At 36.9% G+C, this 25,995-nt stretch overlaps 1 protein-coding gene across 5 annotated transcripts in view; it reads left to right on the top strand.

Moving 5' to 3' along the window:
* Positions 1-25,995, top strand: part of EEA1 (early endosome antigen 1) — a 141,839-nt gene that overhangs the window by 25,124 nt on the left and 90,720 nt on the right. For 3 of the 5 annotated variants that reach the window (XM_067009856.1, XM_059080205.2, XM_067009857.1), the window contains exons 2-4: positions 9,661-9,753; positions 17,486-17,614; positions 22,142-22,266. In XM_067009856.1, coding sequence (XP_066865957.1) covers positions 9,661-9,753; positions 17,486-17,614; positions 22,142-22,266 — 347 coding nt within the window. The remainder of the gene's footprint in view (positions 1-9,660; positions 9,754-17,485; positions 17,615-22,141; positions 22,267-25,995) is intronic. The other 2 variants (XM_059080206.2, XM_067009858.1) reach the window with 1 other exon arrangement.

Genomic DNA, 25,995 nt, shown 5'->3' with positions numbered 1-25,995 from the left:
ATGTATAGGGGTGCATGTATCTTTTTGAATGAGTGGTTTTGTGTTTTTCAGATAAATAGGCAGAAGTGAAACAGTTGGGTCATATGGTAGTTCTAGTCTTAATTTTTTGAGGAACCTCCATACTGTTTTTCATAATGGCTGCACCAATTTATAGTCCCACCACTAGTTCAGGGTCCCTTTTTCTCCACACCCTCTCAAACATTTATTTCTTGTCTTCTCTGACAAGTGTGAGGTGATATCTCATTGTGGTTTTGATTTCCATTTCCCTAATAATTAGTGATCGTGAACATCCATTCATGTGCCTGTTGGCCGTCTGTGTGTCTTCTTTGGAAAAATGTCTGTTCAGGTCCTCCGCTCATTTTTTGATTTGGTGGTTTTTTTGTTGTTGAGTTGTATGAGTTTTTTTTTTTTTTTTTTTTTTTTTTTTTTTTTTGTGGTATGCGGGCCTCACTGTTGTGGCCTCTCCCGTTGTGGAGCACAGGCTCCGGACGCTCAGGCTCAGCGGCTATGGCTCACGGGCCCAGCCGCTCCGCGGCATGTGGGATCTTCCCGGACCAGGGCACGAACCCGTGTCCCCTGCATCAGCAGGCGGATTCTCAACCACTGCGCCACCAGGGAAGCCCTGTATGAGTTTTTTATAGATTTCAGATATTAACCCCTTATCCGATATATGATTTGCAAATGTTTTCTCCGATACAGTAGGTTGCCTTTTTGTTTTGATGATTGTTTCCTTTGCTGTATAGAAGCTTTTTAGTTTGATATACTCCCATTTGTTTATTTTTGCTTTTCTTTTGCTTGTCTTTGGAGTCAGAGCCACAGAAACATTGCTAAGACTGATATCAATGAATGTTAACCAGACTTACTGTGGTGATCATTTTACAACATATACAAATACTGAATCATTATGTTGTACACTTGAAACTAATATAATGTTATATGTCAAATATATCTCAAAAATTGTAAAAAGTCTCAATTAAAAAATAAATCATAAAAAACAAAAACAAAATAAAACTCACTGCTTAAATGACAAAAAAAAGACTGATATCAGTGAAGTTTTCTTCTAGAAATTTCATGGTTGCAGGTCTTACATTCAAGTCTTTAATCCATTTTGAGTTACTTGTTTCATTCTTTTGCGTGTGGCTGTCTGTTTTCCCCAGCACCATTACTGAATAGACTTATCTTTTCTCCATGGTTTGTTCTTTGCTCCTTTGTCATAAATTAATTGTCATATATGTGTAGGTTTACATTTTTGTAATTCTGTTTCATTGATCTGTGTGTCTGTTTTTGTGCCAGTACCATACTGTCTTATTACTGTAGCCTTATAGTATAGTTTGAAATCAGGGAGTGTGATATCTCCAAGTTTTTTCCTTCTTTCTCAAGATTATTTTGACTATTTGGGATTTTTCTGTGGTTCCATACACATTTTAGAATTATTTGTTCTAGTTCTGTGAAATATGCTGTTGGAATTTTGATAGGGATTGCACTGAATCTGTAGATTGCTGTGGGTAGTATGGACATTTTAACAATCTTAATTCCTCCAATCCATGAACACAGAATATCTTTCCATTTGGTTGTGTCTTCAACTTCATTCATCAGTGTCTTACAGTTTTCACTCTAACAGGTCTTTCACCTCCTTGGTTGAATTTATTCTTGGGTATTTTACTCTCTTTGATGCAGCCATACATGGGATTGTTTTCTTAATTTCTCTTTCTTTTTCTTTTTTGGCCGTGCCATGGCACGCGGGGATCTTAGTTCGCCAACGAGGGATCAAACCTGTGTCCCCTGCAGTGGAAGTGTGGAGTCCTAAGCACTGGACTGCCAGGGAAGTCCCTTAACTTCTCTTTGTGATAGTTTGTTGTTGGCGTGGAAATGCCACAGATTTCTGTATGTTGATTTGGTACCCTGTGACTTCACTAAATTCATTTATTATATTATTAGTACTGACATTGTGTGTGTGTGTGTGTGTGTGTGTGTGTGTGTGTGTGTATGTGTGTGGTCTTTAGGGTTTTCTATATGTATCATGTCATCTGCAAATAGTGACAGTTTTACTTTCTGATTTGGAAACCTGTTATTTCCTTTTTTTTTTTTTTAATTGCCTTGGCTAGGATTTCCAATGCTATGTTGAAAATAAGTGACAGTAATGGGCATCCTTGTGTTGTTTCCTGATCTTAGAGGAAAAGCTTTCAGTTTTTCATTGTTTAGTGTGATACTAGCTGTGAATTTGTCATATATGGCTTTTATTATGTTAAGGTATTTTTCCTCTCTACCCACTTTGTTGATAATTTTTATCATAAATTGATGTTGAATTTTGTCAAATGCTTTTTCTGCATCTATTCAGATGACCATATAATTTTTATCCTTCATTTTGTTAATGTGATGTATCATGTTGATTGATTTGTGGATGTTGAACCATCCTTTCATCCCTGGAATAAATTCCACTTGATCATGGTATATGCTTCTTTTAATGCATTGTTGGATTCAATTTGCTAACATTTTGTTGAGGATTTTTGCATCTGTGTTCATCAAGGATATTGGCTTGTAATTTTCTTTTTTTGTGGTCTCCTTGTCTCCTTTTGGTATCAGGTTAACGCTGGCTTCATAGAATGTGTTTGGAAGCCTTCCTTTCTTTTCAGTTTTTTGAAGAATTTGAGAAGGATAGGTATTAAATCTTTGAATGCTTTGTAGAATTCTCCAGTACATCTGTCTGCTCTGGGCTTTGATTTGTTGGGAGATTTTTGATTACTGTTTCAATCTCCTTACTAGTAATTGGTCTATTCAGATTTTTCTGTTTCTTCATGATTCAGTCTTGGAAGATTGTATGTTTTTTAAAAATTTTCCATTTCTTTTAGGTTGTCCAATTTGTTGGCATATATTCATAGATCATGAGAGATCTTTTGTATTTCTGTGGTGTTAGTTATAACAGCTCCTCTTTCATCTCTGATTTTATTTGAGTCCTCTTTTTTTTTTCCTGGTGAGTCTAGCTAAATGTTTATCAATTTTATTTATCTTTTAGTTTCAGTGATTTGTTTTTTTAGTCTCTGTTTCTGCTCTGATCTTTATTATTTCCTTCTATCTACCCATTTTGGCATTTGTTCTTCTTTTTCTAGTTCCTTTAGGTGTAAGGTTAGATTGTTTATTGGGGATTTCTTGTTTCTTGACGTAAGACTGTATTGAATTTAGTCCATTTACATTTAAGGTAATTATTGATAAGTATATGCTTATTGCCATTTTGTTAATTGTTTTCTGCCTGTTTTTGTAGTTCTCTTTTCCTTTGTGTTTTGGTGTGGTTTCTTTTAGTGTTATGTTTAGATTTTTCTCACTTTCTTTTGTGTACTTACTATAAGTTTTTTCCTTGTGGTTACTGTGAGGTTCACTTATAACATTTTGTGTAAGTAGTAGCCTGTTTTAAGTTGCTAGCAACTTAAGTTAGAAATCATTCCAAAGCTTTATCTTTTTACTCCCTCCCCATGTTTCCTACTTTTGATGACACATTTTACTTCTTTTTATTTTATGCATCCTGTAACTAATTATTGTAATTTTAGTTATTTTTAGTACTATTGTCTCTTAACCTTTGTGCTTGCTTTATAGGTGATTGATTCTCTGCCTTTATCATACATTTACCTTTAACAGTGAGATTTTTACTTTCATACGTTTTCCTATTATTAATTAGTGCCATTTCTTTTCAGCTTAAAGAAGTCCCATTAATATTTTTTGTTGGGCCAGTTTAGTTGTGATGAATACCTTTAGCTTTTGCTCATCTGGGAAACTCTTGATCTCTTCATCAATTCTGAATAACTTTGCTGTGTAGAGAATTCTTGGTTGGAAGTTTTTTCTTTCAGCACTTTGAATATGATCTGCCACTCCCTTCTGGCCTGTAAAGGCTCTGCTGAAAAATCTGCTTGTAGAGTTATAGGGTTTTCCTTTTATGTAACAATTTGTTTTTCTCTTCTTGCTTTTAGGATTCTCTCTTAATCATTTATTTTTACTGTTTTTTTTTTTTTTTTTTTTTTTTGCGGTACGTGGGCCTGTCACTGTTGTGGCCTCCCCCGTTGCGGAGCACAGGCTCCGGATGCGCAGGCTCAGCGGCCACGGCTCGCGGGCCCAGCCGCTCCGCGGCACGTGGGATCTTCCCAGACCGGGGCACGAACCCGCGTCCCCTGCATCGGCAGGCGGATTCTCAACCACTGCGCCACCAGGGAAGCCCTATTTTTACTGTTTTAATTATAGTTTGTCTTGGTGTGTGTCTCTTTGGGTTCATCTTATTTGGAACTGTCTGTGCTTCCTGGACCTGGATGTCTGTGTCCTTCCCCTGATTAAGGATGTTTTCAGCAACTATTTCTTCAAGTAGGTTTTCTGTCCCTTACACTCTTTTCTTCCTGGCACCCCTATAATGCAAATGTTATTCTGCTTGATGTTGCCCCAAAGGTCCCTTAAGGTGTCTTCATTTTTTATTTATTATTTTAAAAAGATATTTATTTATTTGGCTGCATTGGGTCTTAGTTGTGGCATGCCGGATCTTCGTTGTGGCATGCGGGATCTTTTGTTGCGGTGCTCCGGCTTCTCTCTAGTTGTGGTGTGTGGGCTCTGTACTTGCTGTGCATGGGCTCCAGAGTACGCAGGCTCAGTGGTTGCGGCACACGGGCTAGTTGCCCTGAGTCATGTGGGATCTTAGTTCCTCAACCAGGGATTGAACCCGCGTCCCCTGCCTTGGAAGGTGGATTCTGACCACCAGGGAAGTCCCTGTCTTCACTTTTTAAAATACTTATTTCATTTTCCTGCTCTGTCTGGGTGAGTTCCATTGTTTTATCTTCCTGCTGACTGATTTGTTCTACTTCACCCAGTTTGCTATTGAACCCCTCTAGCATATTTTTCAGTTCAGTTATAACTTCAGTTTGGTACTTTCATATATTTTCTACTGTGCTAATTTTTTCTGCATCTGAGTTTGGTTAGTGTCTTTATGACCATTACTTTGAACTTTTTATCAGGTAGATTGCTTATCTCTGTTTGGTTTAGTTCTTTTTTTGAGGTTCTGACTTACTCTTTTGATTGGAATATCTTCCTCTGTCTCCTCATGTTGCCTAATTCTTTGTGTTTGTTTCTATATATTAGGTATATCAGCTATCTCTCTTAGTCTTGAAGGAGTGACTTTATTTAGGAGATGTCCTATGGGGCTCAGAAGCACAATCCTACCTAGCCACCAGAGCCCGGTGCTCAAGGGGTGTCTCCTATGCGGGCTACATGCAGTTTGTGGGGCCACAGCTGCCGTGGAGTGCTGGTGTGTGGGGCTGTTGCTTGGGCAGCTATGAGGGCCACCTGAGGTGGGTGGGTTGGTAGTGCTCTCTCACCCCTGGTGGGATGTGCCCACTGGTGCTAATAGGTTGGGTGGAGAATTCCAAAGTGGTGCCTTCTAGCACCAGTATTAGCAAGGTAGCCTGAGATCACATAAATGGCTCCTGCTAGTGACTCAGACCATGGGGAGCATTCCAACTGGTTCCTGCCTCTCTAGCAGATGCTTCAAGATTAGTAGGTGAGTCCCCTTCACCTATGGTCTTATGCACTTTTCAATTTGGTGTTTTTGCACTGGTTTTCAGGTCAAGTCAATCTGTGTGCAAGTCCTTCAAGAGCAGGTTTTCTATTCCCTGTAGCTTTCCTGGACATATTTCCCATTGGTTTGCAAAACTGGGTGTTTTGGAGGCTTATCTTTCTTGTGCAGGATCTAGGGGTTGGGGTGCCTGAGGTGCTCAAATCCCTCTTTCCTCAGGGAATGGATCCGTGCCTTTGTGGTCCCTCCCAATTGTGGATTGCTGAGGTGTGGTTTTCATATCTTCGCCTGTGGGCCTAGCTACTCCACGGCATGTGGGATCTTCCTGGACAGGGGCACGCACGAACGCATGTCCCCTGCATTGGCAGGTGGACTCTCAACCACTGTGCCACCAGGGAAGCCCTTGTTGCTGTCCTTTTATTTCACCCTTTGTTGTGGAGGTTCTGTTTGTTCAGTTTTCAAATCCCTTTCTGGGGGGACTGTTCAATATGTGGTTGTACATTTGTTATGTCTGTAGGAGGAGGTCAGTTCATGATCTTTTTATGCTACCATCTTGAACTCTCCCATAATTTTTCACTTTTGTAAATAATGCTTTAGTTGGAATGCCCATTCATCCCTGCCTGGAAAAGTTTTGATCAAGCTTCAAGCCCAGACACAGTGCTTGTTGGGTTTACAACTTTAAAAAATTGTTTTTTATGGCAGGGGGTAGTAGCTTTGGCCAACTTTCTGAGTTCCCACAGTGGGCCTGGCTTCTTGTTACCTATCACATGTAGGGTGTTTTGGTTTCTGTTATCTCATTAGAACTTGTTTGCCTCTATCTACTTTAGCTCCCAAACTCTATACTCTGTGTGTTTGTTTTATTTTTTGTCCACTGAGATACTTACCTTGTGTTTGAGCATACGTCTATAATTTTAACATTAAAAAAATTTAATCGGCTATTGATCGTTGATTGGAGCTGAGGCAGCTTAGTTTCTGTGCTAACTGTGAGTGCAATCTGGACTGGAGTTGTGGACACTCTCTCTTTACCATGGCATATTTCAATGCTTTATATCCCTTACCCTATTCCACATTATCCGTTTAACCTATTTAATACCTGTTTGTGTGTATATTACTTTATTTCAAACATATGTATTTTTAATCAAATACAGTGTTCTTATTTCTGCCCTGTCCTTGTGCATTTTTTCATCTATTTGGAATGGTTGTCATTTTATTTAATTAAATTTAACTTCAAGAAATAAGATTTTTTTCAATTACCACAACTTGCATTGATCTCTTCTTTCTCAGAATTCTGCTCACATTCAGAGCTCCCCCCTTTAGCATTTAATTTTTTTCAGATTGTTTCCTATCTCTTTTTTTTTTTTACACGTTAGCTTGGTTTCCCCAGCCAAGTTGAATAGTCTACCTGAAGGCTTGGTCCTTGTTTCTCTTACATTGTCCTCATACTCAGTGTCCTCTGTTTGGCATGCAGAGCTTTATAGAATGTTAGGTACTTCATGGGAGATGGATAAATATCTATTGAAGAAACCATAAACAAAGTGAATGTGTTTTGTACCTTTTGGTCACTGTAAAAGATATCTAAATTATGTAATAATTTTCCTAAAAAACACAATTTGGAAGATATTTATCCCCTATCATTTTAAGTTTTTAGCACAAATTATTCTTATCCCATTGTATTTTCAAAGTAAAACTTTTTATAAGTGTAAATGTTAGAATGCTTTATATTGTTTCCTCAGGGTCATTGTTACTGTAATTGCACTTCTCATTGAAGTGATGGGATTTTGGCAGCCTACTAATAGAAAAAGAAGTTCTTAGACAATTTAGCAACAATTGGAGGGAATGAGGGAATATGTGTAAAATATGCACATCAAAAGCATCTCATGATGATTTTATTGTTTCTTCTTTTTTCCCCATGCCTCTTGGGCTTACTTAGGTCTGTTTACTAGGATTATTTTAGGCAAATTTAAAGAAGGGTATTTTTGGTGATGATAATAGGATTATGTAGATATTTCTGTGAATTGCTTGTTCTCAGGCAAGCTAGATCTCAGGTGGAAAGCCACCTGGACTCTGGAAAAACTTAGGATATGGAAATGGGGAAAGTGTAGTTCTTGGGAGGTACAGCTTTTGTTTCCAGTGCTTTTGGGGATGGGGTCAGTAGTTTTAAAAACCATTATGATGTGAAGCTCTGAAATGTTGACAAGTCAAAAATGAATTTCTAGTTTTATACAGTTGTTTATATTAAGTATATAATTAAAATGATTTTTAATTTTTTTGCTATTTAGTTACTTTTTTAGTCACATGTATGAGTATATCATCAAATTCAGATAGCAGGCTTTTATTTATAAATTCATGTCTCAAATATATCATTTTGAGAAAGAATTTTGCTTTGTTTTTTTGGAGGAGGGTAGCTGATGTAATATAGTTCAAACATGAGAATGTTGTGGATGTTAAGTGAACACAATAAAGACATACTCTGGATAAGTTTAGAAAGTTTTAGAGAGTTATGTTTTGGGAAAATATGATAGGAACATAGATCATCCAATTTAGACAACTGATTATTTTTAATATCAAAAATTTCTCAATGTAAAAGTAGTTTAACTATGAATCGAAAATTCTGAAAAAATGTAGCAAAAACAAAAACTGAGAAACTAAAGACCAAAAAACCCATAATTATTTGTTGCTAAAGAAATTATTGTTTGCATTTTGGGATATTTCCTTTGAATCTCTTTTCTTATATAATTAGTTTTTATACATAATTATAATCATAGTACACACATGTTATTTCATTTTTTTTCTATGCAGTTTTGTTTGTTTGTTTGTTTTTTGTAGTACGCGGGCCCCTCACTGCTGTGGCTTCTCCCGTTGCGGAGCACAGGCTCCGGATGTGCAGGCTCAGTGGCCATGGCTCACGGGCCTAGCTGCTCCACGGCATGTGGGATCTTCCCAGACCGGGGCACGAACCCATGTCCCCTGCATCGGCAGGCGGACTCTCAACCACTGTGTCACCAGGGAAGCCCTATGCAGTTTTTATTATCCTTATTTTAACTGATGAATCTTGAAGTAGTATCAGTTCATCTTTCTTTGGCATTTATGTTGAATATGTAAGTGATGTACAGGGTGTTCATGTTTTGAGACAGATGTTTAATGATTTGTTCTCAATCTTGGGTGCTTGAGGTATATCTCAGTGGAGATGTCAAGCAGTATGAGTTAGTGATTAAGAATCAGACTGCTGAAGTTAAAAATCCTTTCCTCCACTTATTAGCCATGTGACTTTGGGCAAGTAACTTAACTTCTACACCTTTATTCTCTCTTGTATAAAGTGGGAATAATGATAGTGTGCACCATAAATGTTTTTGGTAAGGATTATTGAGTCAGTTCTTGTGCTCTGAATCTGTCTTTTAGCCAATATTTTACTAGATTTCCAGTTCTTTTAATGTCATACCTAAGTATAATGAATAATAATGTTAGATGATAAATGTTGCAGGAGAGAAAAAAAAGGCCTTTAACCCTCCAAACTGTATATTTGATGATGGAATATTAAGTATTGGAAACAGATTGGTAATGGTTGGCATGGTAGTAGAGGGATGGGTGACTAGGTAATGTGGCCTCTGTTGATCTTTTTAGCTCCCCTCAAATCATTGTAGTTCACTTGATGTAGTGGGGAGCAATGCAAGAGGAATTAGAATTTCAGCATTTTAGTTCTGCTTCTTTCTGATTTTTGTTAACAATAGAATCTTGAGAAGTCCGTTAGCTGCTTTGAATTTGTTTTCTCATCTATGGATATAACATTTCACCTGTCTCTCTCAGAGATGTCTTTATGATTAAATAAGATATTCTGTAAAAGTGTGGTGAAGATGATAAAGCACTATATACAAAAGTAAACTTTTTGTTAATTTAAAAAGACTAAAGCTGAGAGAAGGCAGATAGAGATCTTGATACAGTATTAGGTCCAGTCAGTCTTTAATAAAGGATAGCTTCTAGTGCTGTTTGTTATTATTGAGAGGACATCTACCTTTATGTGTAAGGCTAGCCCTGATTACTGTTTAGGTTATTAAATAGTTTATGAATATATTGTTGATATTTACTTTGATTTTTTTTCCCCCTTTCTGCTTGTGTTTCAGACTCCTGGGAGAGTTGGCTCTCAAGGTTCTGATTTGGATTCATCATCAGCTCCTATAAACACAGTGGACGTCAATAATGAAAGCTCTTCAGAGGTATGAAAATAATAATTTGGCAATAAATATTGTTTTATTTAAGGAAAATATTATTTAAGGAAAAATAGCAAATATTTGGAGTAACAATTGATAATTTTAACTTTTGTAGGGAAAGGTCTCATAAATCTTTCTTACAAATTGGAATGCAACTTTTGAATCTCACTTGTAGATAGATAATAGTACTTAGCTGTGAGACTGTGAAAGTGTATATTAAGACTGAAAAATAATATTGACAATTTATCTTTAATGTTAAAATCATCTCAACTTAATGAAGATTTAAAAATCTGTTTATAGGGACTTCCCTGGTGGCGCAGTGGTTGAGAGTCCGCCTGCTGATGCAGGGGACACGGGTTCATGCCCCGGTCTGGGAAGATCCCACATGCCGCGGAGCAGCTGGGCCCGTGAGCCATGGCCGCTGAGCCTGTGCGTCCAGAGCCTGTGCTCCGCAGCAGGAGAGGCCACAACAATGAAAGGCCAGCGTACTGAAAAAAAAAAAAAAAAAAAAATCTGTTTATAAAGAATTACCAGTTAATTAGTATCTACTTATGTGTTTGTACTGCCATGAACGACTAAGCTAATGAAAAATTAGTTGAACTATAACATTTATACATTATTTGTTGTCTTCATTTATGATTTTGTAAGAACTTCTATGTTTGATAGCTTATTAAAAATTAATGGAGGGCATCCCTGGTGGTGCAGTGGTTGAGAATCCGCCTGCCAATGCAGGGGACACGGGTTCGTGCCCCGGTCCGGGAAGATCCCACATGCTGTGCAGCGGCTGGGCCCGTGAGCCATGGCCACTGAGCCTGCGCTCCGCAATGGGAGAGGCCACAACAGTGAGAGGCCCGCATACCGCAAAATAAATAAATAAATAAATAAAAATTAATGGAGAAAGTAAATAAGTCTAAAAAAGAAATAACTCAAATTTTTTGAGAAGTCAGCCTTAGAAGTTGCTACATTACTATCATTATTTTTAACAAATAATATATACTCATTATAGAAAAAGATAAGAGAACATAAAAACCACCCATAACACTGTCCCTAAGAGATCAACACACTCACATTTCTGCTCTGACAGTTTTTGTCAATTGCCCCTTTCTTGGCCCAGCTGTACCACCTACCCAGTCCCCTTTTCCTTATTCTTTCCCATCTCTTGGTTGGTGAGTCTATTATGTGTATGCTTCTGGGTATTTCTCCACCCATTCATTTCTCTGTTTTGTCTCTTTTTGACCATCTGTCTTCATATATATGTATATTAACCATAACAAGGTCGAACAAGACTGTGAGAGTGAGAAGAACAGTATCAGTTAAGCTTTATTAAGAGCAAGTTTAAGGAAATATCTTTAAGGAAAACATTCCAAACTGTATTTATGATATGATGAGCTCAGAGAGCTAGGTTGTAACCCTGGAGAGGAATTTAGTAGTAATTGTTGACCTCGTTCAGACCAAAAACAACAAAAAAGTCTCCAGTGGGTAAATGAGCAGTGCCTGATAATCCTGCTACATTTTCTTATTAGCCTCCCTTTTCTGCTCTCTGTGATAGTTGTACTCTCTTCTTTGTCCTCAAACCTTCCATGTGTCTTACCTTAGTCCTGCCTTCTCACCATCACCTTCTATACCATTGAGAAAAGATGAATGTTCTCATTTTGTCCCTAAAACTATACTTGCACCTCTATTCTCTTTATTACTTTAGTACACGGAAGACAGGTCTCTTTTCCTATCAGATTTCAGTCCTTTCCCTTGTGCTCTGGCTTCCATTCTCTCTCACATTCTCAGCTTATCATCTCTCCCTCATGCAACTTTGGTTTTTACCTATGCCACAAATTATTCCCTTCAGCATACAAATACTGCTCTAGAGGTGCCACTAACCTGGGACTCCCTTAAATTAAGTTCAGTACTTGAAATTTTTCAGATTACCCACTAGTGTAAATTTCTAACCTAATTGAGGGCTATTGGTGATTATGAATTCTCAGGGGGTATTGTTTTTTCCATATGCCCAGTGTTAAAGTATTGACTTGTTAAGGTCTCAGTTGATATCTCTCCCCACGTCTCTCAATTTATCTTTTTCTCTCTCAATCTTCCCTTTTACCCTGATGTTGGCTTCCCACTTTGAACAAATTCTAGGTTTTAACCTTGTGCTCTTAGCATCCATCTAAATGGGAATTTGAAATATCATGGTTTCCAGGATTAAAAAAAAATGGTCAGAAATAAAGCAATACCTTGCTTTAGTGCTCATTATATCATATTTTATATATTATTATATATAATAATATCTATAATAGTATCTTAGTTGGTATAGGCTATTATAACAAAAGCACTGAGAGGCTTAAACAGCAAATATTTATTTCTCACAGTTCTGGAGGCTGGGATGTTCAAGATCAAGGAACTGGCAGATTCTGTGTCTGATGGGGGCTTCCATTCTGATTTATAGATGACTGTCCTCACATGGCAGAAGGGGCGAGAGAGCTCTATGGGGTCTCTTTTATTATATAAAGGTACCAATCCCATTCATTAGGGCTCCACCCTCATGACTTAATCATCTCCCAAAGGCCCTATCACATTGGAGGTTAAGATTTCAACATATGAATTTTGAGGGTACATAGACATTCAGTCTATAACACATATATAATCTGTATAATACATAATGTAATAAGTGATATCATTTGTTCTCATCAGGACAGTTGTTCAGACTATTTAATATATTGCATTGCAGAAGCAAATTCTTTGTTCACTCTTTATCCGTTTCTAATCTGGCTTCCATCCTTAGTACCCACTGAAATGCACTAATGGCCAGCATATTACCAAATCAGATCTTCATTTTCCTAGTCATTTGGCTAGGGAGAGCAGACTTTTCTTGGGGCTTTTTTGGTAGGTGTCCACTGAAGTTTCCAGGTAGCTGGCTTCTCCAGCAGCTAGTCCAGAATACATGAGACAAAAAGAAAACCCAGAGTACTCACCACTGTCTCAGTCCTTGGCTCCTGAGATCCTCAGCTGGTCTGCCTTCTTCTCTTTACCTTTCAGAGTTTTCTTTTCGTTTTGTTTTATATATAAAGTCTCTGGATTTCAGCTGTACTTAGCAGGAAGAATAGAGAAGTGTATCTGTTCCATTTTGTCTTGAACTGGAAATCCGACCATTTTGAAAATTGGAGTATTTATATTTATATTAAGGAATTATAAGAGTTCTTTATCCTTTGTCAATGTTTTGATTGCCTCCTATTCATCTGATTAGTGAGGGAAGGATTCCCATCCTAGGCTTATGGGAATAGCTAAACGCATAATTAGACAAATGAGACAAATGAGATCAACAGCAGTTTATTAGTCACATATACTCACAGCCCAGAGATGGAGGACACGGTGTGCCATGCAGGGCCCCATGAGGATTGCACTTGGGAACAAAATGAACAACCAGGGGTTGTTCAGAGGCAGGCATTGTAGTATCAGGAAGGTAAGGTACCCCCTGGTTTCTAAAGGAGATGTGATTGCCTTGCTTGAATAATTCCAGGGGCCAGCAGGGAACCTTCTCAGGGATAAGCAGGCCCTGTGCTTGCTGCCTGTGAAGAGGAGGGCTGTTTGGCTAGAACTCCTTATCTGTGAGAGCAGAGTGGGGAGGGGAACTTGCAGTTAGGCCATTTGAAGCCCTCCCAGTTTCACCAGTTGTCAAGGCAACACAAAGTATTGGGCCTTAATTTTAGCCCTTACACTGCAATCAGAAATATGTGATGTGTATAATTTTTCTCAGTCTGTGGCTTATTTTTCATTTTGTTAATGTTGTCTTTCAAAAAGAAGAAGTTTTAAATTTTGGTGACGTGCCATTTGTCAACCTTTTCTTTTATGATTTTTGCTTTTTGGGTACTACAAAGTTTTTTGCCTACCTCAAGGTTGCAAAACTTCCTCCTATTCTTGCTTCTGATTAAAAAAAGAAATCAAGCTACAAGGATATATTGTACAACACAGAGAATATAGCCAATATTTTATAATAACTATAAATGGAATATAATCTTTAAAAATTGTGAATCACTATATTATAAACTGTAACTTACATACATCCACTATACTTCAATTAAAAAAAAAGACCAGGGGGCTTCCCTGGTGGCGCAGTGGTTGGGAGTCCGCCTGCTGATACAGGGGATACGGGTTCGTGACCCGGTCTGGGAGGATCCCACATGCTGTGGAGTGGCTGGGCCTGTGAGCCATGGCCACTGAGCCTGCGAGTCCAGAGCCTGTGCTCCACTACGGGAGAGGCCACAACAGTGAGAGGCCCGCGTACCACAAAAAAAAAAAAAAAAAAAAGACGGAAGGATTAAAAAAATTTAAAAATCATTATAGCATGTACATTTAAATCAGTGATTTATTTTAAATTATTGTGTATGGTATGAGATAGCAGTTGAGGTTCATTTTTGCCATGTGGATATGGAAACCACATTTTTCCATATGTTTGTTGCAGTACCATTTGCTGAAAATGTTACCTTTTCCCATTGAATTAAATTTTCACTTTTGTGAGAAATCAATTGACCTTATATATGTGGTTATATTTTTTTATGTTCTTTGATCCAGGCATAATAACTGATTTTAAGGTGTGTGAAGTTTTTTCTTACCTTTGAACTTTTGTATATGCTGAACTCTATGCCTTACCTAGTTTTGCTTTTTATTTTCTTTTGGTTAACATCTGATTATCCTTTTAAGTCTCATCACAGATAATTTTTCCAATAAACTTTCCTGACTCACATGTTGGATAGATGCTCCTTCCACATGCTTCTGTAGAAAAGAATTCCCTATCCTTTTGGTAATGATTATTAGTCTGAGATCCATTTATTTATCAAATATTTATTGTCACCAGACACTGTTCTGGATGCTGGAGGTATGGCACTGAGTGAAATAGTAAAAAATTTTTATGCTGGTGGAATTTATTTATTTATTTTTCATTTATTTATTTAATTTATTTTATTTTTGGCTGTGTTGGGTCTTTGTTGCTGTGCATGGGCTTTCTCTAGTTGTGATGCGGGGGATTCTCATTGCAGTGGCTTCTCTTGTTGTGGAGCGCAGGCTCTAGGCATGCGGGCTTCAGTAGTTGTGGCATGTGGGCTCACATGCCACAACTACTGAAGATGTCTCTGAGGAGGGGGTAGCTCAGAAAGAACTGAATGAAGTGAGAAATCATGTTGATTTCTGGAGCAAGCATGTTGTAGGCACGTGGAACAAGTCTCTGAGGTGGGAGCTTGCCTGGCATATTGAGAAAACATCCAGGAGGCTAGTGTGGCTCCAGCACAGTGAATGGGGGGAGGTTAGGTTAGTGAGGCCCACCTCATGTAGGGCCTTATAGGCTTTTGCACAGACTTTAGTGTTTTATTCTTGGTGAGATAGGAAGTCATTGGAGAGTTTGGATCAGGGAAAGGACAAAATTTATCTATATTTTTGTAGTATCACTCTAGCTGTTGTGTGGAAAATAAAGCTGTTAATGGGGTAAGGATAGAAGCAGAGAGACTGTTAGAAGGCTTTTACAGTGATCCATGTACACTGTGAGGGTGGCTTGGATCAGGGCAGTAGTGGAGGCCCTGAGGTTCTAAATACATTTTGAAAGTAGTTCTAGTAGGATTTTCTGATTAGTGGGGTATTTTCTTTTACAGCTCTTTCAAGAAGTGTGCACGCTTATTGAGGATGGGGTCTTTGCTTTATTTTACCATTGCATTCTCAACAACATAGCATAATGACAATAGTAATCACACTCAGTAAATACTTTTTAAAAAATTTATTTATTTATTTATGGTTGCCCCAGTCTTAGTTGTGGCATGTGGGATCTTTAGTTGCAGTGTGCAGACTTCTTAGTTGTGGCATGCGTGCGGGATCTAGTTCCCTGACCAGGGATTGAACCTGGGCTCCCTGCATTGGGAGCGCGGAGTCTTACCGACTGGACCAGCAGGGAAGTCCCAATACTTTTTGAATGGATGACTGAATGATGATATGTGGAAACTTAAAGTGAAGAAATGAGTAAAGAGGCAGGCAGCATAAAGATATTGTGGTAAAAAACAATGCAACAGTGCATTTAAAAAAATTATTATTCTGTAGTTTTAATACTTGGGCCGGTGGTTGCCTGGAAGACAACCCTTTTATCAGTAAAAAGAAAAAATAAGTGAATTCATGTTCCTCACTTTCATCCCCTGGTTAATCTGCTTACAGGGTTGTTAGCAAGAGGAACAATGATATTAATGATAGCTAACATTTATTGAATGTTTTCTTTGTATCAGATGCTGTGATAAGGACTTAATATGTATTATTTAATTCTCACGAGACCCCCTCCCCCATATGGAGTAGGTGTTATTGTTACCTCATTTAACACATGAGGAAATTGAAGGTAATATAAGCTACTAAGAGTGGTGTGAATCCAGGATTCAAGCCCAAGACTAGCTCTTAACTGCTACCCTGTCTTGCCTCTTACTTTGGAACCTTGTTTGTAGTCTTCCTCTTCCTTGCTATGATCCTAACGTATATCAAGGAACTCAAGGAACGTCTTAGCCTCCCAGTTCTTAATGTTATCAGTGCCAATGATCTTTATTACTTTTCTTTTCTATTTACTCAAGCCCATGGCAGTACCTTCCATCTTCTTATCAGGCAGAATAATTTTACCTGACATGTTAAAATCATATCTCTGCGTTCCTTACCTCAACTGACTATCCTCTCAAAAACTTTCATAGTCTCACTACTTACCTTCTTTGGCCTTGCTGATTATTTCAGATTTTTAATTTTTATTTTTTCTTCTAGTCTGTCAACCTTTCTTGGCTTCGTTTCCTTTACTCTCTAACCATACATCTAACGACAGTTAATATTTGTTGAGCACTTATAATGTCTCAGGCACTGTACTAAGCATTTTATACACTGCACAGTAACTCTACACAAATAGGTGCTAATATTAGTCCCATTTTATAGATGAGGAAACTGACATTTAGCAAGGTAAAGTTAATTTTTTAAAGTCATATAGTCAGTATTGGTTGAGACTCAAACCCACATCTATTTCTGACACCAAAACTCATGACGTTATAACCTTTGTAGCCTATTGTCCTTCACCACTGTCTTCATTTAATTTACTTTCTCCCTGATACTCTGAACTCCTTTATTCTCTTATCCTTTTTCTGTTCCTATCTAACAAAACCCCAAACCATAGATCAGTGTAACAGCCCACATTTTAAAATACATATATTGTTAGGTATGGGGAATTTGGGAGATTGTTGTAAAATGATTTTATTTGGCTCATAAAGTTAGAAGGAAGGGTAACCTACTGGGAATTATGGGTATGGGCAAGAATGGGATCATAGGCTAGTGGAATATGGTGAAGACTAAAAATTGCTTTCATTATAACAACTTTTTTGTTGAGAACATCATCTACCTAAAAGTATTTGTTAAAACTACCAATCATTTCTTGATCTAAAATAAAAGCTAGCTTGCCAATACTAGCTCTCAGATAAGGACAAAGTATAATAAAAAGAATAATAATATTCCAACTAAAGCAACTGGTTACTCAATAAAATTGACCAATGGGAATCTATAGCATAAGGATGGAAACTAATTTCAGAGTCCTACTTAGGATAGGTCTTTCACCTTTTGCACAGTTGAAAATTTCCCTTCCATATACTAAAAAGAAATATACTATTATTTTCCTGTTATGTCTATTTTCATTGTTTCTGTTATGTTTCATAAATAACTTTTTGTGTATATCCTCCTAAAAGTTGTTATTTCACAGGGTTTCATCTGTCCATTATGTATGAAAAGATGTATAACTGCTATTGATTTGTCGGAGCATTACCAGAAAGTGCACGCTGAAAATGAGACAAGAGGACAGGAACTTCTTCTTAATGACTCCAGTGTTACTGTGGGTCCTGAATATTTTGTTTTTAGCAGCTTGGTTTTGGGTTGCTCAAAATAGCTTTGTTTTTCCTTACCTCAGTGTTGCTTAACTTTTTCTGCTATAAGGGAATGTGGATTGCTTTAATTATGCATGCTCTAAGAAGGTTTAATAAGGAAAAGAAGCTCTTGGGAAGTTGGCTGTTCTACTGTTTGCAGCCGTCTTTTTGTGAATCTGTAAACATATATAAAAGTTTAAGTTTATATTTTTGCATAATTTTGCCATGAAATTTGAAATATAAAGTGAATGTTTTTTATTTCAACATTTGTAAGTTATATCTTTATTATGAAGTTAATGTTTTATTAATGAATGTTTTAAAATGCTCTAGGTTAAGATGCTTTACTCTTACATAGAAAGAGGACTTTGTATGTGAACTGTTACTGTCTTTATTTGGAAAAATATATACAGCATTAGAATCTGGATGTACCACTGTTTCAGTCTTTGTTTTGATTCCCCAGACCTGTTGGAAGTGACAGAATGATATATACCTGTTATTAATCATGGGTCACCCAAATGTTTCTCTGTAGTGTGTGAGGTTGGTGTATACAGAAGGCTGGGAGTGGGAGCGAGTGAGGGGAAGTGTTGCCCATTTTTAGTCTGGAAAAAATTTCTCAGATGATCTTGATATATCTCCTTCCTTTGAAAATTACTACAGTATTCTAAAAACAAAGGGAGACGTAGCTTTTTAAAAAATTCTTTTACAAATCTTTTAAAATAATGAAACTTTTTTACCATGAAAGACAAAAAAATCAGACTTACTCTTTCCTATGAGTTAATGATGTATAAGAAAATGATCTCACCAAACTTTCACTTATTTAACATTAATAGAGTACCTTTTATGTGCCAGGTATTTTGGAAGGTACAGGAGATAAAAAGGTAAATAAGATATGGTCTCTAGGCCAGGAAGTTTTTCTGATAGATATTTGCAAAAAGAGTACAATGTCTGATTCGGCTTGAGGGTAACTGCAGAAGAACTTGAAGAGGGGAACAATTAAACCAGACATTCTCTAGGGTGGTGGGGAAATGACTGCAAATAGGACACCAATTAAACTACGGAGGCAGTGTGAGCAAAGATAGAGGCATAAAAGATTCTTGGAACTCTGCTTAGCATTTTACCAGTTGTTTTTCTTACAGAACATATGGGTCAACTTTTCTTTATGGGTTAGCCAAAATCAAAAGTGACTATCTTACCTACCTGTCACTTAAATAAGAACTTTCCTTTTAACTGAAAGGACACTTGGTACAATAGGGTATCATAAGTATCAAATTAAGCTAAGTTCTTAGCTATGGTGGATCTGAGAAAGGATTACAGATAACTGAAAACTAACAGTAAGGAATTTAATGCTTTTAATCTTAAGTCAACACTGTGTGTGTGTGTGTGTGTGTGCGCGTGCGCGTGCGCTCTGTGTGTGTGTGTGTGTGTGTGTGTGTATGTGAGAGAGAGAGTGAGTAGGTCAGATATTTGGAATGATTAAGGGAAATAAAATGTAGCTGGCTATTTTGGTATATTATTGTTTGCTGTTTTACTGTCTGTAAGTTATCTATCTAGCAACCTTAATTCCCTTGAAGATAGTTTAGAAAAAAATAGAGTAGTCTCTTAATATCCAGAATTAGTATCACAAAACCCATGAACTAAAGATCATGCACTCTGTTCATGAGACATCCCTGAGATATTCATTCTGAGCTTATATTACTTTAAAAAAAATATTTATTTTTATTTCTGGCTGCGTTGGGTCTTAGTTGCGGCATGCGGGATCTTTTGCTGCAGCATGCAGGCTCAGTAGTTGTGGCGTGCAGGCTCCAGAGCGCATGAGCTCTTTAGTTGTGGCACGTGGGCTTAGTTGCTCCACGGCATGTGGGGTCTTCCCCGATCAGGGCTCGAACCTGTGTCCCTTGCATTGGAAGGTGGATTCTTAACCACTGGACTACCAGGGAAGTCCCTTTACTTTTATTTTAAATGAGTGATGTGGTTTAATAAACGTTTTTTCCCTTAATCTATCTTTCCTATTCATATCAGGCAAGCATTGCTAGAAATAGCATAGGAATAATTTTTAGAAATGATTGTTGAAAGACAAAACAGGGTGTAAGAAAAACTATAGAATGTGGGTACAGGAATTAGAGACTTGCCAGAATTAATAGAGTGGAAGACAGCCATTCAGTGATTAATATTTATGCTTCTGGGACATTAAGCAAAGGTTTAATATCATCTGTTTAAGTAGGTGAGGAAGTACATATATGTATTTTAGAATTATTTTCATCAGAAATGTCCCAAAATTGAAGTTTTATTTAAACATGCAAACTCTAATCACATGGAAAATTTACTTAGGTGGAATATTTCTAAATATGTATGACTGAATTTATAAAATTTCTCTTTAGGGATGAATCCGTTCTTTCTGGAGTATTAACCTGGTAATGTTTAGAAGCTTTAAGAAAGTATGGCATACCCTAATGGGATCATTAGCTTTTTGGTGTCCTTGGGTATCCAGAGCCAAAACCTGGAAGTAAAGACAGTGGTCAAAAAGCCAAAGTTGTGAAGATTAAATAGCATAACTGGGATGTGGATTTCCTGAGGAACACTGTAATTTGCCTTCTAGTTACTAGCAGAAGCTGAGACACGAAAGAGAAATGACAAGCTAAATATTATAGGGGTTTATGTGCTGTTGCACTAAAAGCATGTTAACTAGTGTGGTACAGCAGTTACTGGGCAGAAGTTATAAGAATACCAAATAGAGCTTAATATAGAGCCATTATGAAATATGATGGTAGATAATAGATGGCTTTGAAAAAAGATAATACCAAGTAGATTAACACACAGGCTGGGGGCATTCATTCATTTAGAAGACAGTGCTAAGCATCACATATCTCTGGATCCTAATGGCATTGTTCTGATGTCCAAAGGCACATCCTCAATACTACTGTCTTTGCTTACTTCAGGAGTTTCATAAGAGATCATTGCATTCATTCACCTGTAGTGCCGCTGCCCTTCACTCTGGTTCTGTGATCAGAACATACCTCTGTTTCCCAAATGCAGCATGGCTGTGTTTCATACCTTTTCCTACATCTTTGTTCATGCTCCTCCATTTGCTTAGAATGCCTTTATTTCTGACAAGTAAACTCCTATTCAGTACCTAATTCCAGTGTCTCATATAGATAGACATATGTCTACATATATGTATACATACACATGTACATTTTGTGTGTGTGTGTGTGTGTGTGTGTGTGTGTGTGTGTGTGTGTGTGTGTGTGTTTAGTTTTTGGAGAGTATTAACTGCTGCCGCAGGCAGATTTGGATACTTCTCGTCTTCCTATAGTTCTTTATATATATCAATACTTCTGTTATACCATTGTCTGGTAGTGTTACGTTCATTGAGCCTTGATTCGGCCATATGATGTACATAAATGATGTGAGGGTATGTTATTTGTATAGCACCCAACAAAGGAGCAGAAGTTACTTGTTTATTCTTAGTTTTTATGTGTCCGGAGTTCTTATTACTAAGCTCAGTCTATCCTTTGGAAGGTTTTATAATCTGCAAGCTGTTAAAGCTCTTCTGCTTTTTTGCCAAATTCTGCCCTGCCAGGTTCATTCATATTTCATTAAATAGGTACACTCTGTAGAAAGTGTATGGTATGTTCAAAATACTACACTAGGCATTAGGGAAACATAGATTAAAAGCTTCATTGTGTTGTGCATTATAGTGGATGTAGAAACTTGACAAACTGATGATGAGAATGCTGGAGGAAAAAAGCAATATATGCAAAGGTGTAAAAATGTGAGATACTGTGGTGTGTTCAGGGAAACATAGGTGCTTCAGTATAGTTGAAGCATGTTATATAGAGTAAGGGATGTCCAGAGATCAGATTGGTTAGGTCATTGGGGGGACTATACCTGCAGGACCTTGTATGCCATAACTATATAATAATTCTGGGATTATTTATAAGTTTTTAATATTTTATGGGAGTATATATTAATTTTAAGCTTTTATAGTGTTAATCTTAAGTTAGCAAGAAATTTACTGATGAAAATACTTCTCAACCATTGTAGATACTCTGGTAATTATGAGTTACTTATATTACTTTTTTCCTAATGATCAGAGTGCTTCATGTTCTTAATATTTTGGTTATTCCTGTGCAGTAGATTGGAGCAAATATTGTTTTACTAAGGGAGATATCTAGAGAGATGGAGGATATGATGGCAAGTCTTCTCAACTAGACTTCTAGATTAGATCTAACTTCTCAGATTAGAATTCTATACTCTAGCCATTAATTTATTCAACCTAAAAGATGGTTGTAAGGGTTTTATAAAACATTTTGTAAACTGCAACCAGGATAGGCAGTGATGTACCTTTGCACAATACCAGAATTTGGGCTTAACACTGTAAATTACAATTTACCTATTGGTGTGAATAATACATATGACTGTATTTCACAATATACAAATGGTTATTTCACAATACTAAATACTATTTTGAAATCTTTTTCTACCTCTTTCTGTAGGGTTTCATATGTCCCCAGTGTATGAAATCTCTTGGATCCGCTGATGAACTTTTCAAACACTATGAGGCAGTCCACGATGCTGGTAATGATTCGAGTCATGGAGGGGAAGCTCTGGCTCTGAAGCGGTACAGTATAATAGTTTTGAGGTGTAATGTAGTGAATGCATGTGATATCATTGTTTAATCATGAATACTTAGTTTTCGAAAAGAGTAGTGTTTTTATATTATTTAATTTAAATCTATCTTCTTTTAGCATAGCCTTCATCTTTTATTGTTATAACCAATCCTATCCTTGACCAAAAACTATCTATACCAGCATCTACAATATGGTTCACAGGTTTATATTTTTAATAAATATTGTGATTTTTTTTTAAAGGTTAAATTATATTTAGCAATTCTGCTTAATAAAGAATGATATGCTTTGTTTAGAAGATTTTATAGTAAGTTGTTAAAATAATGAATTTAGCAAAGAATTAAATTTAATAATTATTACAAAAACATTTTTTTTGTAAATGCCAATATAACAGCAAGCACACATAACACATTCTGCTTCTTGACAATTTTGCCTGACCATTTTAAGAATTAAACTAAAATATAGTTAATTAGAACAGTATTCAACAGTATGACTTTGCTTTTCTTCTTCTACTGGTAAGGACTCTTGTCTTATATTCCCACTAAGGAAGAAAACTTGATGTTATTCTACTTGTAAAAAATTGTTTTTCATGTTTTTCTTTTAAAAAAAAAGCCTCTTAGTTGGTTAATATGCTATAGCATAAAGAACACCACATTAAGGAAAAGTATTATGACTACATTTTGGTTGATAGATAATGTAGAACTATAAAACATGTTTTTTTTAATATGGTTGTTTTAATTTATTAAAATATGTGGGAAAACCAGAGCTTTTGGGAAATACGAATCTTCCCTTTTACATGACTATTAGTGCTCTTTAGGATTTTTATGTATGAGTCAATAATTTTGGGTACTGTTCTTTTGTCATTTGTTAGGAGATAGATATAAAATATATACTTATATATAAATGTTTACATATTTAGTGTCAGTTTAACAGAGTTGCTTTCTCAGCTGTGAATTAGTGCCCAATACATGAACTTTCAACATAAAAACATCTATAGTCTACCTGTGTTCTTTTTTCTTAACTTTTCATCCAATGTTTAGCTCACTAAAACCTGGTTTTTGCCCTACCATTCTCCTGAAAATACTTCTTCAAAGGTCAACGGTAAAAAAAGACCTGGATTATTTTCAGTTTTTATTTTACTTGACCTCTGTTTTGGTCATCTATAACCATGTAATAGTTCACCCCAAACCTAGTGGTTTAAAACTGTAACTCTGTATTACTTCTCATATTCTTTGATTTGACTGGATGGTTCTGCTTTAAGTTATGTAGAGTTGGGTGCTGGGAAGGCCAGAAGGTCCAAAATGACCTCACATTCATGGCTGGGAGATGATGCTGGACGCTGGCTGTCAGCTCATCTGGGGCTGTATATCAGGGGACTCAGTTCTCCTTCATGTGGTCCTCTCTATGCAGCTGCTTGGAATTACAGGCCAGCAGTTGGGTTCTAATAAAGAGCAGTACAAGAGGAAAGAAACAGAAGCTGCCAATTGTCTTAGGCCTGGCTTCAAAAGTTTCAGTGTCATTTCTGCCGTAATTTTTTGGTCATATTAGCCACAGGACTGCTCAGGAATCTGAGGGCCAGCTCAGACTGAAGAGGCCAAGAAGTAAGCTCTATCTTTCAGTGGAGGAGTGGCTTCTGTGTAGAGGAAGGGAAGAACTTGAAGGCAGCCGTCTTTGTAGACTATTTATTATAATTTCTGCACAATTTGGTTCTTCTGGCTCTCTTTCCTTCCACTCTTCTGAGACAGCACATCATTGTGATAATTCTTGATCTGTTTAATGTACTCTCTTCCTCTGTATAATGTACTTGGGGTAATATCCATATCCATGACTTCCTCCTAAACTACATCTCCAACCTAGAATTATCTCCCAAGTTGCCTACTAGATATCGTCTTTTAGATGTTCCAAAGGAACATCTCCCTGTTGACATTTGAAAACAGGGTTCATTATATTTTCTTCTAAACCTTTTCCTTACATAGTACTGTTACTTCTTCTGGTTAATGGCAACATTATCTTTCCACCAAGTTACTAAAGCCAGAAAACTGGATATGCTCATTTTTACACACTTACCTTCCCCTATTTGATCTGTCCCAAAGTTTAGTTAATTCTATCTCCTTAACAGCCCTTATAACCTTTTTTTATCTTCCCTGCTACGGCTTAGTTTAGGTTTCATCATCTCTCACTCAAAAATATTTTTCAGTATTTATTGTTGGCTCTCTCCCTATGTCTTGTACCTCTCTACTTAACTCTCCACATTGCTGCCAGACTAGTATTCTTTTTCTTTTCTAAAAAAATAAATTTATTTATTTTATTTTTGGCTGTGTTGGGTCTTCGTTGCTGCACGCGGGCTTTCTCTAGTTGCAGCGAGCAGGGGCTACTCTTCGTTGTGGTGCGCGGGCTTCTCATTGCGGTGGCTTCTCTTGTGTGGAGCACGGACTCTAGGCGCATGGGCTTCAGTATTTGTGGCACACGGTCTCAGTAGTTTTGGCTCACGGGGTCTAGAGCGCAGGCTCAGTAGTTGTGGCGCATGGGCTTAGTTGTTCCGCGGCATGTAGGATCTTCCCGGACCGGGGCTCAAACCCATTTCCCCTGCATTGGCAGGCGGATTCTTAACCACTGTGCTACCAGGGAAGCCCCAGACTAGTATTCTTAAAATGGAAATTTGATTGCTTTATTCTGAATGTTAACTTTCACTAGTTTCTCATTGTTTATGGAATAGTCAGTGTATAGTTTTTCAGGTTTATTTGTTACTATATGTGTTCTTCTCATCTTCCTGTACCTCTCCAATTTCTTAAAATTACATCCTGCCCTTCTATAACATATTGGATAGCATGTGACTATGGGCAAGATATGTCTTCTAGATCAAAGAGCACGTGACTTAGGTGGGTCATGAAACCTTTTTGTTTTAAAGCTCTACAGTTAACATATGACAAACTGAGAATTCCATCAGCATCAAATATATATGAAATGTGATGCATTAGTTTTCTTGGGTCCAGATTTTAAAATTAGATGTATGGATAGCATATGCAGAATACAAAATTCAAATGGTTCAAAAAATTTTGTGGTATAAATTGACTCCTTGCCACTGTTTCCCCATAGCCTCTTACTTATCATCAGTTTCTTGTGTATATTTACAGAGATAGTGTATGCATGTATACACATGCTTATATCTGTGTATATATAAAGAAATATATAAATGTATGTAATTACATCAAAGAGAAGTTCTACATTGTCCTATACCTTTTGTTTCTCTGTGTATCTTATGGATTGTTTCATATCAATGCAGATAAAGCTATCTCATTCTTCTTAATGACTGCATAGAATTTTATCATTCTCCTGTTCATAGCATTTAGGCTATTTCCAGTGTTTTGTAATTATCAATGTTGTTGTGGTATATGTCCTCGTGGACATAACATTTGCACATGTTTGAATATATCTGGAAGATAAATTTCTAGAAATGGAATTTTTGGATAAAGTCTCCCTTTAAAATTTTGATTGATGTTTCCTAATTTTCTTTTGTAAATATCCTAGATTGCTTTGATATGTTACACCTTTCAAAAGATTTTCTTTGCTAGGCAAATTGCTTCAAAAATTTGTTAAGTGGCACTTTTTAAAAGATTAATTGGAGTAACTGAGACCACCCAATTAGAAATTGAATTGGAATTATCTTCCTTTATCTTCCTCGCAATTTCTTTCAATTTAGTATTGGCCTTTCAAGAATATTG

The sequence above is a fragment of the Kogia breviceps genome, chromosome 12 (assembly GCF_026419965.1).
Source record: "Kogia breviceps isolate mKogBre1 chromosome 12, mKogBre1 haplotype 1, whole genome shotgun sequence".
Lineage (NCBI taxonomy): Eukaryota > Metazoa > Chordata > Mammalia > Artiodactyla > Physeteridae > Kogia > Kogia breviceps.
The sequence above is the reverse complement of the archived record's forward strand: the minus strand, read 5'-3'. Positions and strand labels throughout refer to the sequence as shown.